We start from the raw sequence: 15,156 nt of genomic DNA, 5'->3' as shown, positions 1-15,156 counted from the left end.
GAATGAAGACATAATTTGGTCATTTATTCATAAGTTCAGTAATTTAATAGTGAAACAGCAACTAAAAACTATGTACAAATACTCAGATTTGATTTTTATCCCAGACATCCATGTTTTTTACAGATTTGTTTTAAAATTATAAAGATACATCAGTCAGTATGTCAAATATTAGTTTTAATGATCTTTAGATGTCATAAAACACACCAACATCAGGGTCTCAAACATAACAACATAAACATTTTAGAATAGAGTGATACTGATTTATAGACATAAACTGCTTTGTGAAATCATGTTATGTTAATATTAAATCCTTATTTGATTTAAATGTGTTGATGCACAATCGCCAAAGACCAGAACATCGTATTTGCCTACATAAGACCATCTGCTGGTTACGGCCCATATACTTGTTCAGTGGTTTTAAATGACGTCAGTGCCATTCCTCTGTAGCCAACGGTCTTTATGCTGTTGACGGCCGAAGCCCTCGTCATAGTTGCCCTTCCTTCTGAAAAGCTGCTGATAGTGGAAAACACAGTAGAATTCCCCGTAGAGAGGCGCATAGCTTTGATGGCTAAAACCAAGCAAAACACATTTTAGTATATTCCTTGCTTATGATCTGTAGGCTATGAAAAACACATTAATTGGCTGCATATTTGTAGATTAACCGTTTTAAGCTACAGCTGCAGTGTCAGCAAAGTAGGTTAACGGCTTTAGAGGCAAAGTCTAAAGACTGGTGCAGAACTTCAGCGCTGCCTAATAAATGATTTGCTGTGATTTATGGTCTAGTTGCATTATGGTAACAAAGGGATTTCACCCATGTAGGATTATAGATGTTATGTGTTTTAAATGTTTACATTTCAACGATGTTCATTATCGGAAATATATTCTTACCTCAGTTTCTTTTTGCAGTGCTTGCAGCAGAAACAGGTTTTGTGAAAAATGAATTTATCAGCTGCCATTCTTTCCATTGGGTAAACTGGTTTCAGACAGGCTGAGCATGTTTCCTGAGCTGCTGGCTGAAACTACAGTCACACAAAAGGGTTAACACACCACTGACTTGGGGTCAGAAGTTGGCTTCTAATTCACTTAAGCGTTACGGGTGTGGTGCAGGTTGAAGGAGAAGCAGCAGTCAACAGGTCTAATTCAAATATACTTTACTCAATATAACAAAACAAGGATCACGGGGGGACAGTAACACACCATAGGCCTACACAAACGAGAACCGACAAGGAGTGAAGGAGAACACAGGGCTTACATACACAGAGAACAGATAGGGGAAACAAGGCACAGCTGGGGCAAATTAACTAGACACAGGTGAAGGAACTGAACACAAACGAGGAGCGGGAAAACGAACACAGGACTAAACCAAATACACAATGAACGGGGGGAAACTCAGGACACACATGTAACAGCTATAGGTTGTGTTTTTTATGCGGGCTTTTGGAAAACACTGCTGTAAATTATGGTGTTTGTACTCTTTCAGTAAAACACAAGCTGTGTTTTGTCTTCACATTGGCTGAATGAGATTTTTTTTCTTAAAGATTAAAAAAAAAGAAGAAAAAAAGGAAGGAAGGAAAAGTTGACACCATCCACATCAAAAATAGAAAAATATTTATTTCATGTTCTCAGGCTGAGTTGAAGAAACGTAAAGTCTCACCTACCTGTGTTGAGAACTTGAAATAAATATTTTTCTATTTTTGGATTTGTAGTCGGCCAACTTTTCCTTCCTTTTTAATTTTTTGTTTTGGTTTGTGGTTGAGCCCCCTTATTGAGCATTTTGCCCGTTAGATGTGTGTGACATAATGATCTGCTAGGTATTTTAAAATGTTTGTTCAAGACTAAATAATGTTACCAGATTGTTGATTGAATATTTCTGTAGATCACTGTTTCAGTCAACCAAATCTCATAAGAAAATTTAGCAATTTTTCAAGTGTCATTTCGTCTGATGTGATTCATATGAAAATGTTCAATTTAAAAAATATTATCATATTAAAAAATTAATAAAGGTCCATCCCTAAACCTACCCCTCAGTGGGACAAAAATCTTACGAAAGTGTGCAAACAAATTTGCAACAAATTAAAATAGTCATGACTTGTTGTAAGAGTGAGACTGTGTTTCTGTTTTAACTATTAAACATATGAGAACACCTATTTACTGAAATTTAGAATGACACGTTTCTATTACTTTTATTGACAAATATGGCAGAAATTCAAATGATATGGTATTCACAGAAATATCAGAACATGTTTTCTGCATGACTGCAACATACTAAGGAATAATTAGTTAAAAAAAATATTAATTCACAAAAAAAACTGAAACTGAAATACTAACAATGGTCAATACTAACATAACCACGAAAGATACAGTAACCAAGCATAACAGTACAAAAATGTGTTACATTTAAATGCATTGGCTGTTACATTATTAGATCTTTCATTTATGTGACAAGACAACCAAAACTGAAATCAATTTGCCACATTTACAGTGGGGGATGGTCCTCCTCTCTAATAAAAGGTGTGTTGATTCTTGGGTATGTGACCATTTCAGATGTGGCTGGACTGCTGCTCGTAATAAGCTTCCTAGAAGTTGTCCTTGTTTCCGGTTGGGTTGTCACAACCGTGGAGGTTTTCGAGGAGTAGAACTTGTTGCCGAAGCAGTCCGTCCTCTCGTAGTTCTCTTTGATGGTTTTTGTTCCGATTACCTTCTCTACCTCAGGCATCGTTTGCACTTCCAGCACACTGACCTGCCGTTGTGGATTCGGGGGGCTGGGGGAATCCCCCTTTGTGACAGAACATTGCCTGCGGTCTGAAGGCACACTACAGCAGCACTGGGGCTTGGCCTCTTCTTTCGGTTCTGCTTTCAGGAGACTGATCTGAGGCGATGGCAACTCCGTAGGCTTCCTCGCTGCAGACTGAATGGAAATAAACGAAGGAGACGCTGGTGAGGTTGATCTCTGTTTGGTTGTGGGAATAAAAAGCTCTGGCTTTTTCTGTGCCGTTGACTGTCCAGAAACACTCCTTCCCGTTTTGTTTTGTGCTTTTGGAGATTTGCTCGACCCAATACTGATTTTCCTGATATTACCTGGGGGAGGGGAGCCTTGTACAGCCACCATTGACTCCCTGAAGAGGCCAGAGAGTCCTACAATGTCAGAGTCAGATTTCAGAGTCGAGACTGAGTAAAGAGCCTTTTTAATGGCCTCCTCTATATCCATGAGTCTCGCAAGCGTTTGGTCTTTTAAACGAATGATGTCAGCACCTGCTTTCTCGAGGTCCCCAAAAGCAACCTCCATGGATGACATCACCTCAGGTTCACTTGTTGCTCCTAAATGTTCCGACTTGACTATTTTCGGTTTGATCTTTTTCGCCCGAGGCACAACCCAATCCGGTACGCTCTCGAAAATGTTTCTAAGCGAGCTCACGTCTACTTCGTTGGTGTCGTCTTCGATTTCCTCTACTTTGGAGAGTATGTTTTTCAGTTCCTCTTGTTTTTTCAGCTTGTCGAAGATCTCCATGACAGCCGGCACATTTCCTTTCATGATTTCATCCATGTGCACTGAGAGTCTCTGCCTTCGCTCATCCTCAGTCTCTCCTCTCCTTTTCTTTTTCCGTCTGACCACTCCACTGACTTGTTGATCATCACTTTTATTTTGTTTTTCTTCATGGTTGTTACTATCTACCTTACAGGTCTTGTCCGAGGAGTCATTGTTGTGAGGAGAAGGACTGATTTCCAGTGCCGTTTCAGTTTCCAAAATGGTGGAGTTGTTATTGGTGTTGTCTGTAGTGTTCTTCACATTTTTTTCAGCCATTTTGATTCTTTTAGGTTTCACAGGAGGTACTGAACCACTCTGCTTCACCCCAAAGTTTTGAAGAGTGCCATGAAATCCTGTGGAAGATTCACTGACAATGCTTTCTGGGGAGCTCTTTGGAGGTTCTTCAACAACCTGTATGTCATTTAGCTTTTTGTTTTCAGGACTCTCAGTGTTGGTCATTGACGTATCACTAGGTTCAGGTTCATTGGCATCAGTATGCTGTACACTTATGCAGAGTACATCTTCATGAGCCGCTGGGTCTGGGCTTAGTTTGGGAGTTGAAGGTTCTTTAATCTGCTCAGTTGGTGATTTTAAAGAAGTAGTAGGGACTTGGCATTTGTTGAGACGGTATGCATCAGTTTCAGTACCAAGAGGGTTTGGCTTTATTTTTAAATGATCTGGTTTAGGTGGGATAGCTGGCTTGGGTCCAATAGGAGTTTTCCGATTTTTAACAGGTGTGTCTACGGAGACATGAAGGGGAGAACAAGTCACTTGTTTGTTTTCTAACTGGGTTGTGTCAGTTTTCTCACCAAGTGATTTTAAAGCCTCTTGTTCAGCTAGTGGTGCAGGAGAATATGGTGATAGCATATTTTCTTTAGTCCTTTTACTTGACTGCTCTACATCTGTCTTTTTGTGTCCTGTAAATCCTTTAGCAGAGTTTCTATAAATCATTGCAGCTCTATAATCCCCCTTTGAGACATTAAAGTTGGACTTTCCCAAGGAATCAAGAGCTGCCTGTATGCTACCCCTCATAGCATCCTCCACACTTTCTTCTTCCTTTTGAGTTTCGTAGAACTGTGAGAGCTCTTCTTTCACACTTACATTATTATTAATTTTCACATGTGTAAACTCATGGTTTACTGACCCAAGGTCGCAGATTTGTTGGGTTTGGTTGGTCTGGGAAGCAAGTGCTTGTACACTCTGCTGAAGAGCTTTTGCCTCCATTGTGGCCTGATGAAGATTCATAATTGCTGTTTGTAGATTCACTAACTCATCATCTTCCACTACATCAACAAGTTCTGCTTGAAGAACAGCTCCATCATCCATGATATCTTGATCTTGGAGAATTCTTGGAGTGCCCCCAGTGTTAGTGCAAATTTCAGCCTCGTTTGATTTTTCTGTATTATTTTCATTATTTATAACACTTTCTGTAGGTGACACTTTTGACTTGTTTTCTTCTGATTGTGTTTTGAAGCTTAAATTATCTATATTGGTAGTAAAAAGGGCTTTGAAATGGGTAACATTACCTGGTATAATCTCACTTGTTTTTTCTGACTCACCTATATCTACATCTGATGATGTTTCCTGCAGCCTTTTTAGATGATCAAGGTCTCCTTTCTCAATGCAGCTCTGGCATAGCTGCACATTACTAGTTTTGTTTGTATCTACTGCTGAAGAACTTTCTGATGAACTAATATATGTCTTGAGAGCACCCTTTTCAGACTCTGGATCAATCTTTAGACTTGAGGGAATGGATCTACACTCAATTTTACCCAACTCCTTTACCCCTGTACTGTCTTCACTGTGGATAAAAAGTACATAAACTGTTATCTCTCTCATTCCTGTGGTACCATCTTGTATTAAGACTCCTTTCCTCGTGGACTTCTCTTTACTGAGTAGATCCTCAGTAATCTGCACCACATTGGCAGTCCTGCACTCTTTATCTTGAGTGAACGGAAGTTGGTGAGTGGGAACATCTACTTTCTGAATCTCCACATTCCCCTGACTGTCCTCTTTTAGGAAGGTCACAGTTGGGTTCAGGCTTGTTCCTGGTAGCATCTGAAGCATGATGCTCTTTATGTTTCCAGTCACTATCTCCTCATCATCAATTTCTGGTTTTATATCTTCTTGTATGAAGTGATATCTTGCTTTCTTGATATGGCCAGTTTCATTAGCTTCAAGGATAGTTCCATCAGAATGCATGATACTGAAGTTGCATAAAGAAACTAGAGTTACCTGCATGTTCTCAAGGATGGTTTCTGATTCTTCCTTGGTTTGCTGATTGATCTTATCAAGTGGAGTTGATTCAAACATCTGAGCTCTATTTTTTACATTTGCCTTCAGCAGTTCTTCCTCTTGGCTACAGCTATCATTTGTGGGTGAGATGTTCTCCTTTTCATGTAATATTGTTTCAAAGACCTGTTTTGCTCTAGATATACCTACAAACACCTCATTTGTGCCTATGAAATCAGTGGTTTCACTGTTATGGTCAATGTTTGATGTTTGTTTTCCATCAGTTTCAGAACTGTTCTTTGGTTTCCAGACCGAGCCACCTTCCTCCTCAGAAACAATGTTTTTCCTTGGACAGGGGCTTTGACTGTCTCTCAGAATATCCATTGATTGAGCTTCGAACATTCTGCGTGTGGCTTTCACATCCACTCTGATGCTCTGCTCTGATGTCCCTTCCTCTGATTCATTGAGTTGGGGTTTGTTCTCTTCGTTGAGGAAGTTAGCTGTAGGCTGTTCGAACATACAAACGGTTCTCTTGATTTCTCCCTCTTGAAACTCCTTTTTCATCTGTGGTTTTTGGTCGTGGAAATCCACTGAATTGATGTCATGGTTCTCAAACAGCCAGCACCTAGATTGGACCTCACTCTGGTATCCAGTGTCTGTGACTGGGTCGATGTTGAGAATATCAGCCATCTCCCTCTCTACCAAACTGTCTACATTTTTCAACTCAGGATAAGTGTGTTTTAGCAGTCGTCTAAGCTCGCATTTCTGTCTGCGTTGTTGCAGAATGGACATTACTTCTCTTGTAGGGGGTGGTGAAGTAAAGGCTCGCTCATACTCATCAACACTGGTTTCTGGATGACGTGTAGATGGATTTGATTCGGGTGCATATGCTATGCTGTTTTGTGCACCTTCAGCCATCTTAGAGTAAAAAAATTACAACCACGTTAGATTATTGTAGCTAATGTATTAACCTATTATTTCAAATGGTTATGATTAATTTTAAGCAAACATGAATGGTTAAGAAGTTAAACATACCTGCTGAACTGTATGGAAGCCAAACCGCATGCCAAAGAAAAACGAGTGTTTTGTGCCTAACGTTTCTAATGGTTATTAATTTCAGCAGTCTGAATACAGGCAGTTGAGAACATTATCATTCATGTTAGTATTGTGATTATGAGACCGGTGATTAAGAAACAGACAAAGTCCGGCAAAGACACCCAGAATAATTATATTTTCTGTCCTGCTAAATGAGTAGGTAATCAAACACTGCAAATTCAATGTTGTTAATTTAATTCAGACACTATATCAAAAGGGTCACTACCACAATTTGTTATTTACTGAGTATGCAATTACAGAAAGACACAAACTAAAAGAGCCAACAATTTTATTTCAAGAATAAAGTGCAGAATATGATATAATGTACTTAATTTTGAATAAAACACATTTTTTTTTACAATATTATAATTTATTCCAGAGTTCACATCAGGGGTTAGTTTGTACTTTAAATCGAATGAAGAATCCAAATGAGTTTTATAAAGTACATATTTAAAAAAATATTTCCTTACCTTACTTGCTTTTGGCCTTTTTCCAGTTGGAGAAGTGGGATTCTGGTCCTAGAACAAACAAAAATCAAGGAAATGACTAACGTGTCTGATTAGAAACAGCAAATTCAATTTCAAGTTGAGCTTTTATAAAAAAAAAAAAAAAGAACTGAATTTAATAACTTAATTTAAGAGTTTTTCCAAAGTAGAACATACTATAGTAATAATATATGCACTGTAAAAAAAAGTTGCTGCCTTAAAGTACAAGTACAATAAACTTGGACATTTAAGTTGTTTCAACTTAAATTACATTAAACTGACTTAGAAAATGTGTTGAATCTTATAACTCATTAAAAACAGTTGAAAATTGTTTAACTTATTTTGATGAGTAAAAGTAATGAAAAAATATGTTGTCATAACTTATTGATCATTAAGTTATGACGACATGTTTTTGCATTGATTGAATTAATCAAAACGTTTTTTTCGTTATACAAGATTCAACACATTTTTTAAGTCAGTTTAATGTAATTTAAGGTGAAATGACTTAAACATCCAAGTTGATTGTACTTTAATACAGTGCATGCTTCTTGAACTTGTAGCTAAACACTGATAAACAGACCGCAGTTGTATAAGCAGCATTTTCTTGCTGCCTTACCCTGTCTCATCCCCCTGGCCCCAAAAGTAGCTACAAGTACTAACTGGTTTCAAGACGTTTCCTGCTGGTTCTGCAGCTGCCACCTTTGACAGATATAGTGCAGACAATGCTTTGACTGAAATAGAGGGTTTCTCCAGTTCGTAGAGAGCCGAGTTGTCTCTGAAGTCTGCGACTGACCTTCTTTTATCCTCTGTAACACCAGAAAGATCCGAATCTGGAATCAGATATGGTTATTGTAACTCAAAATTTGACTCCTAATTTCCTAAATGAAGGAATGAAATCAAGGTCAACATCTGTGCTTTTACAACCAGGCGCACACATCAGGGGGGCAAAAAAGACATTCTGAACTGTCAGATATGAGATTTTTTTTAAAAAGAAAAGTTTGTCTTTCAGTGGGAGGTGAGTGATTGGTCAGGCATATTGTTTGTTAGTTTTGTGAGATACTTTATCTGTGACTCAGCAAGCTTTTAGCAGGGCTTTTAGATTTAACTGTAAATTATGATAGATTATTGTAATTTATTGACTGATTCGTATACCCAGAGACCTATCTAGACTTTCAGTGAACATAAAATACTGTAACAATAACAGTTTTCTCAATAACAAGTTATAATGATTCTAATTGTTATTACCAAACATTATTACCTTCTTTAAAATCATTCATGTATCACATTTATTTTAATATTTCTATATTTTTAAAGAAAATCCTGACCCTTGCATTGACTTATTGATTTTATATGTAACTGACATCAAACAGTTCAACTAATGCCTCCATTCATGCTTTTTTTAAAATGAATATTAAATCCATTTTGTAAGTGTGCTTCATTTTAAAACGGTGATGTTATGATGGTTATTGCTCTGTCAGCTCTATTGCAGTAATGTGGACAGCTGCTATGATCAGTGCGTTTCGAAGGGTGGAAAACATCTGACTCTCTGTGACACAGATACTAGTGGGATTTCCAGTCGAGAACCACAGCTTGGTTGAATGAGAAGAAGGGTACAGACTAATATTACATTTCAAGGGCAAAATATTGCTTCAAGCTGGTAAAATAAAATTATAATCAACCATGGCTGTATTTTAGTATCTGAAAAGCATGAAGGAAGAGAAACTCATTATCTGATTTTAGCTAAGTCTATTTTTTATTGTAGTAAATCATTTACCTGTTGAGTGCATCTGTATTAAATCACTCTTGCTACTCATCTAATTCTAGGTATCACAATGATTATGAGATTATTTTTTGGTTCCATAATTATTGATTAAATGATCATCTTTTGCTGTCCAGTTCACCACACATTCTCCAACAGCTATTCATTAACAATACAAGACATATTTCCTTTTAAACAGTCTATAAATAATATTTGATGAAGACAAGTGAAACAAAGTGTCCAACAAAAATCACCTTTAACTAATTTCAGCATGTTAGTGAGTTGAAAATTAACATACGATTATTTATTTGCACAGTAAAATGTTAAGGTTAAGCTTGTTTTCCAGCCTGTTCTTTTAACACAAAAATGAATAGTGAAATCCCATGTCCTTGGTCACAAAACAGTGTGTTTTCTATAATACACATGTTGTGGGAAATCCTCTTAGCACACGCACTATTTGATGCAATATAACGGTTTAAAAATGTGTAAACATAAACTCACCATTCAGTGCTCTTTCTCTTTGCTCATGAGCTTAAATCAAATCCCTCTGAATTATTTTATTACTTAGTTCAGTAATGATCCTCTGACGGGTCTATCAGCCATGTGTGTCCTCTCCGAGTGTGTCAGCAAGCCTGTGGCACCGCTTCTGTTCTGCTAACAGCTGACCCTGTCCGGCTCTCATGGAGGGATAAGTGCCAGCCAGCTATTTTAGGAGCTATTCTGCTATTCTGCTATTGCTACACCAGGCTGAGTCAATCACTTGTTGAGATACACAGCTATATTTCCAGTCTGCCCCAACCCGGCACTCAGAAATGACTAAAAAAAGCATGTTATTTTCATCTCATGTCATTGTGAACAGTTGTTGCTTCTGCTGTGATGTCAGGCGTTTCCTCAGTTACAGTTTGGGGAGCCCTCACATGTGGCCCAAGTTTTATCAAAAGCAAAGTAAAGTATATTTTCTATATATCACCAGTCCTTTTATTTGACAGTATTTGCAAAAGAAAGTGCTTTTTGTCTTGAAAGATATTCTATAGCTTGCTCTTGACATTTTGGTCACATGATACTCTGTCAACATTTGAAACGTAACCTTGAACTAGAATCCTTAATAGTGGTGTTTGCTGAGGTAGGCATTGCTACTATTGCTCATAGTTTGAGGTAGAGTTTTGAACAAACCCTAACCCTACTCAAACCAGGAATCAATCAGTCAGTCAGTCAGTCAGTCTATCTATCATTTGTCCATCCGTCTATCTGTCTATCTATCTATGTGTCTATCTATCATTTGTCCATCCACCCACACACACACACACACACATGCATACATAGGCCTACATAGTGAGCTGTGGAAAAGCGCCATGTAAAATGTTACATATGTACTCACCCTCAGGAGTTGTTATTTTTTCACTATAAATGCCAGAAATGGTCTTTCTTCGATCAGATCGGGTTATTGTCTGTTTTGTTCTCTCTCTCTGAAAGAGTAAAGTACATCAGTAAAATACAAATGACTCTTGGTCAGCACATCTCTGTAAGGTCTAACTGTTTACCGTTGTGATCACTTGAACCTCTTTGGTCCATTTCTCTGGTTCATCATGGCTGTTATTAACCTCTGCCTCTACTTGGGGCTTTATGTCCTCAGCATCCTTCTTATTGGGAAGAGTGATTGGAAGAGTAGTGTTCTTGGCTTTCTCAGCACCCACTGACTGAAGTGCCGTCTTGGACGCAGGCTGAGTGGTGACCTTTGACTCAAAGAGCGCCCTGAGTGCTGTGGTGCCCGTGGGTCTGTGCTGAGGGAGGCTACCCATAGACTTACTGCGGGAGAGAGGAGAGACTCTGGACTTCTCTCTGACATCAGTCTTCTTCACTTGTGTCTCAACTCTGCTGACATTCTCACTTACAGGAATTGGTGCAATCTGCATGCTCACCTGTGGGAGAAATTAGAAAATCAGGTAATGCAGGTAAAAGTGGATGATTCCTTCAGGTAAACGATGACATCACATGTTGAATATTGAAAAATCTAATAGAGTAGCCTATGTGAGGTTTGGTGTTTTTACCTCATGCTTGATATCCTCTGAATCAACTTTTGTTTTTCTTCCAGGAGAGTTTTGGTAGCTGGTGAAGACATGGTGTTCAGAAGGTCTGATAAAGTCCTGTATTTAATTTCATTTAATTCAAAATGACTTTGGAAAATAGAACTGTACACTTTCTGTTTATTTACACATCAACATCAAGTCCAACGGGTTATAGATAATTATGTCATTATTACACAAGTAAGTGTTTATTAACGAAGTATAAACTCTCATTTATTTGGTTAACTCAAATTGGATATTCTGTCATCGTTTATTCACCTTCATGTTTTTCAAAACACATTTCATTTCTTATTTTCTGTGGAAAACAATAGGATATCTTTAGCTGAATGTATTAGCTGCTTGTTTCCATACAATGGAAGTCAATCAAACATGATTTTCAGTGAATAACAACTCAAATTCCATCAAGTTGTTGTATGGATTTAGAACACTTAGAATATAAGTAGTGAACAAATTTCATTGACAACCTTTTTTTTCCATTTTCTTTTTGGAACTTGGTCCCCTCCCTCATTCATTGTATGAAAAGCAGCATCTCAGACATTTTTGCTAAACATCACATTTTATGTCTCAGAGAGAAGGCAAGTCATACAGGTTTGGACCATCATAAGGGTGAGTAAATGATGACAGAATTGGTGAACTATTCCTTTAAAGTAGGTGAAATGTCTTCCTCACTGTAACATAAGCTGAGAGACAGACTTCCTCTTGTCTCTGAGTCCAGTTTCTGTCCAGGACACGACATGATCAGTGGAAACACTTCTGAGAGACTGGGCCCTCCGCAAGCTGCTCTTCACTTCCATTTTTTCTTCCTCACCTGATACTCTGTCCTCCGTCCACGTCCCAACCTACACACTATGAACACACATCACATGCGTCTTGACATGGACAGATCTGTGGCATTCAGTCACGAGTGGTCTCAGTTATGGGAAAAGCAATTATTCTGTTAACAGTCAGTCCCGGTAGTTGGACATTTGGCACGCTTTTTTTATTGCCTTTTTTTTTTTTTTTACACATTTTAGTCATCATCATATGAGGTATCATTCGAAAGCTTAAACACTCAAAATCCATTTCATTGTGATATCTTAAAATTCAAAACACAACTAAAAACGGAGAAGTTATTATTGTATTATGCATGCCAGGCCAGTCGTTGGCGATGTCACTTTGTGAAGAAACTACGCGCCTATAGACTGAACACGTAATACGCACAACATCATCGTTTTCATAAATTCGCGTTTTTGTAGTTTACACGGAGATGATAATGGTATCGTTTTCTACAGTCTACTAATACTCTAATGAGAGTTAGTTGACATGTAGTTGCAAAGTGGGCCATCAAAATAAATTGTACATTTTGTATACGATAATAAATGTTTAGTTTAGTACATTTGCTTTACATTGAACTTACACTTTCATTTTTGAAGCTACTTTCACGTCTGCAATAATCATCTGAGTGTTTCTTTAAAAAAAGACCAACTTTAGGACTGTATTCCAAAGCATTCATGAATTACAACCAAGATACAGAATGTAACATCTTTGATAAACTGACCCATGGCACATTAATCATATTAATCATTGCCAGTGCTGATAATACATCTGCTAACTGATAATTAACCATCTCTCGTTTACAGAATGCTAGTAATCCATTGGTATACACTTAAAAAAAATAGATATTTTAAATAGGCCTAATCATGGTTTTAAATGCAGTTTGTTTTTTAACCGGACACAATTTTTTGATATTGACATGAAATGGATAAAATAAGTGAATATTTTTACCTTTGAAAAGTGTGTTGCTCACTCGATTGACAGATGCCTAGAGACAGTTCTCTGTGCATCACGCGGGGAACTCACAGGACAGAATCTGTGGGCAAAGTCCGGCTGGTTTATTACACCTGACTCTGGGAAAACTGCCTCCTGAAGGTTTGCACCCTGTAAAAAGGGTTGGTTAGAAAAAGTGTGATTGCCATCAATAAAACACATGGCTGCTACTATTGAAAGTTGCATAATGTTACATGTCATCTCTGCCAATACGTGGTGTAATGTGTCCATAAAGAAGGTATAGGGGTTTCTCAGGCCTGGCTGTTTGCATGATTCCATCCATTACATTCAAATATTCATTATAATTTAATTAAATATTATAATATGCTTGAATAACAATAGAATATGCACATTTCTTTTCCTTTGGAACAGTATGCTATCTGTATTTTTGTGTGTTCTTATGCATGATAACTGTACATTTACTGGTCACACTTTATATTAGGTGTCATAATTGCATCAAAAATAATTGTTTAATACATTGTTGTTTATTTTGCATTGATAAACACTGGTGGGATACAGGTAAGGTTAGGGATAGGTTTGGTGGTATGGGTTGGTTTAAGGGTCTATGCTAATATTAGTCTCTCTGTTTATCCCGAGGTTACCGTAGTCAACCGTGTCCAGTCCGTATTGAGATCAGATGGTTGACCTCCACCAAGACACAACTACAATGCAGCTCTGAATGTCAGCAGAGAACCTGTCACCCCTGTGAAGACCTCATCATCGACACGACAGCCATCGGCACAGATCCTCAGCAAAGACCTCAAGAACCAAGTCCTCTGCACATACTTGACCAGCTTCGTCTCCATACTGGCGTGATGAATCCGATCTTCAAGCAAAACGAACTGGATGAAATATTTGAATGCGATCCACAATCCATTGGAGCTCTCAGAAAATTCCAAGTTTACAAGTTGTCATTACGAGTTCCATAGGACGTGAACGCTTTCTGATTTCTGCGCGCTGTGATGTATTGAGTTAATATTTTAAATATTACATCTTATCATGTTCATATTAAAGGCTTTCTCTGCAATACATCATTAGATGCTGTGATAGGTGTTAGACAGATGGTTAGACTGTATTACTCAACCATGACCCAGGTCACTTCTGTGGGACCCCTGATGTCTTCTCTTATTAGGGTCAAGCTTCCATTTGACTTTTGCCCCTGTAGGGTTGAGGTACAAGAGCCTGCTCTAGACACTTATGTTCAGGGGTCAGTCCCGAGTCCCAGAGCCGGCGTGGCATCTCATTCTGTCTTAAAAGAGCCGCTAAAAACAGCTATGAGGCATTTAGTTGTGTCTAAATTGTACACGCTGTTCTCTGTTAGGAACTAGGAAACCAATCACGAAATGCATGGATTAACCTGTGAGTCCAAAGTTACATGGTGGACAAAATCTGCATACTGTGTTCTGCTAATGAGTGTGATGGATTTTAGCATGTATTTGATATAATCACGTCTTTGTGCTTTTGGTCCTGTTTCTTGTGCTTCAGTGCTTTGAAACCATGATGGCTGGTCCCAGGCACTCTGGAAACAGGTTAAAAATGGATACTGCAAAGAAGTGTTAACCAATGAATTAGTGCAGTGTTTTAGGGGAGTATGTGTCTTACATCGGGATTGATTGATTGATTGATTGTTGGATTTTCTTTCTTTCTTTCTTTCTTTCTTTCTTTCTTTCTTTCTTTCTTTCTTTCTTTCTTTCTTTCTTTCTTTCTTTCTTTCTTTCTTTCTTTCTTTCTTTCTTTCTTTCTTTCTTTCTTTCTTTCTTTCTTTCTTTCTTTCTTTCTTTCTTTCTGTTTATTTACTTTATTTTATTTAAAAAAGGTTAAATGGGGTTTTCTAACACTATAGGGGGCAAAGGTTCTATGTAAAGAGAAATGTCTTAATTGCATATACTTTTGTTTAACAGGTTTAAAATAAATAAATAAAGTATGTTTATGATCTTTTTAAGTCATACAAATTTTATTCAAAAATGACTTTAAGCTATATTAATTAATTAAAACTAAATGGATAAAATGATCCCATGATGGGAAGCATCCGACAGAATCTTTTAATATAGAACGTTTTCTTCAAGAGTGTACTTTATATTTGAAACCTCAAAAGCTTTTAATTGGGAAAAATGACCAAGGATTGTGAATAAAGGGGGAATTTCACAATAGGGCCTTGCTTTGAATTAA

General features: G+C 37.7%; 1 protein-coding gene and 1 long non-coding RNA gene across 6 annotated transcripts; one reads left to right on the top strand and one right to left on the bottom strand.

Moving 5' to 3' along the window:
* Positions 1 to 3: 3 nt before the first annotated feature.
* On the bottom strand, positions 4 to 13,189 carry LOC130083822 (xin actin-binding repeat-containing protein 1). 5 transcript variants are annotated; one of them, XM_056248849.1, is made up of 9 exons: positions 12,946 to 13,098; positions 11,851 to 12,027; positions 11,146 to 11,203; positions 10,639 to 11,016; positions 10,476 to 10,563; positions 7,999 to 8,144; positions 7,324 to 7,371; positions 889 to 1,019; positions 4 to 568 (listed from the first exon to the last, which is right to left on the bottom strand). In XM_056248849.1, the coding sequence occupies exons 2-9, from the start codon at positions 11,973 to 11,975 to the stop codon at positions 418 to 420; spliced, it is 1,125 nt and encodes a 374-aa protein (XP_056104824.1). In that variant the 5' UTR covers positions 11,976 to 12,027; positions 12,946 to 13,098; the 3' UTR covers positions 4 to 417. The 5 variants fall into 5 exon arrangements, with proteins under 5 accessions (XP_056104824.1, XP_056104825.1, XP_056104821.1 ...); XM_056248850.1 differs by having other exon boundaries at positions 7,324 to 7,365; XM_056248846.1 differs by lacking the exons at positions 4 to 568; positions 889 to 1,019 and adding an exon at positions 2,167 to 6,676 and having other exon boundaries at positions 12,946 to 13,189.
* On the top strand, positions 981 to 1,527 carry LOC130083826 (uncharacterized). The gene is made up of 2 exons (XR_008806873.1): positions 981 to 1,089; positions 1,410 to 1,527. It is a non-coding gene; the product is annotated as an uncharacterized LOC130083826 (long non-coding RNA).
* Positions 13,190 to 15,156: the final 1,967 nt, after the last annotated feature.

Source organism: Rhinichthys klamathensis, unplaced genomic scaffold (assembly GCF_029890125.1).
Source record: "Rhinichthys klamathensis goyatoka isolate OS25496 unplaced genomic scaffold, OSU_Roscu_1.1 h1tg000059l_1, whole genome shotgun sequence".
Taxonomy (NCBI): domain Eukaryota; kingdom Metazoa; phylum Chordata; class Actinopteri; order Cypriniformes; family Leuciscidae; genus Rhinichthys; species Rhinichthys klamathensis.
The sequence above is the reverse complement of the archived record's forward strand: the minus strand, read 5'-3'. Positions and strand labels throughout refer to the sequence as shown.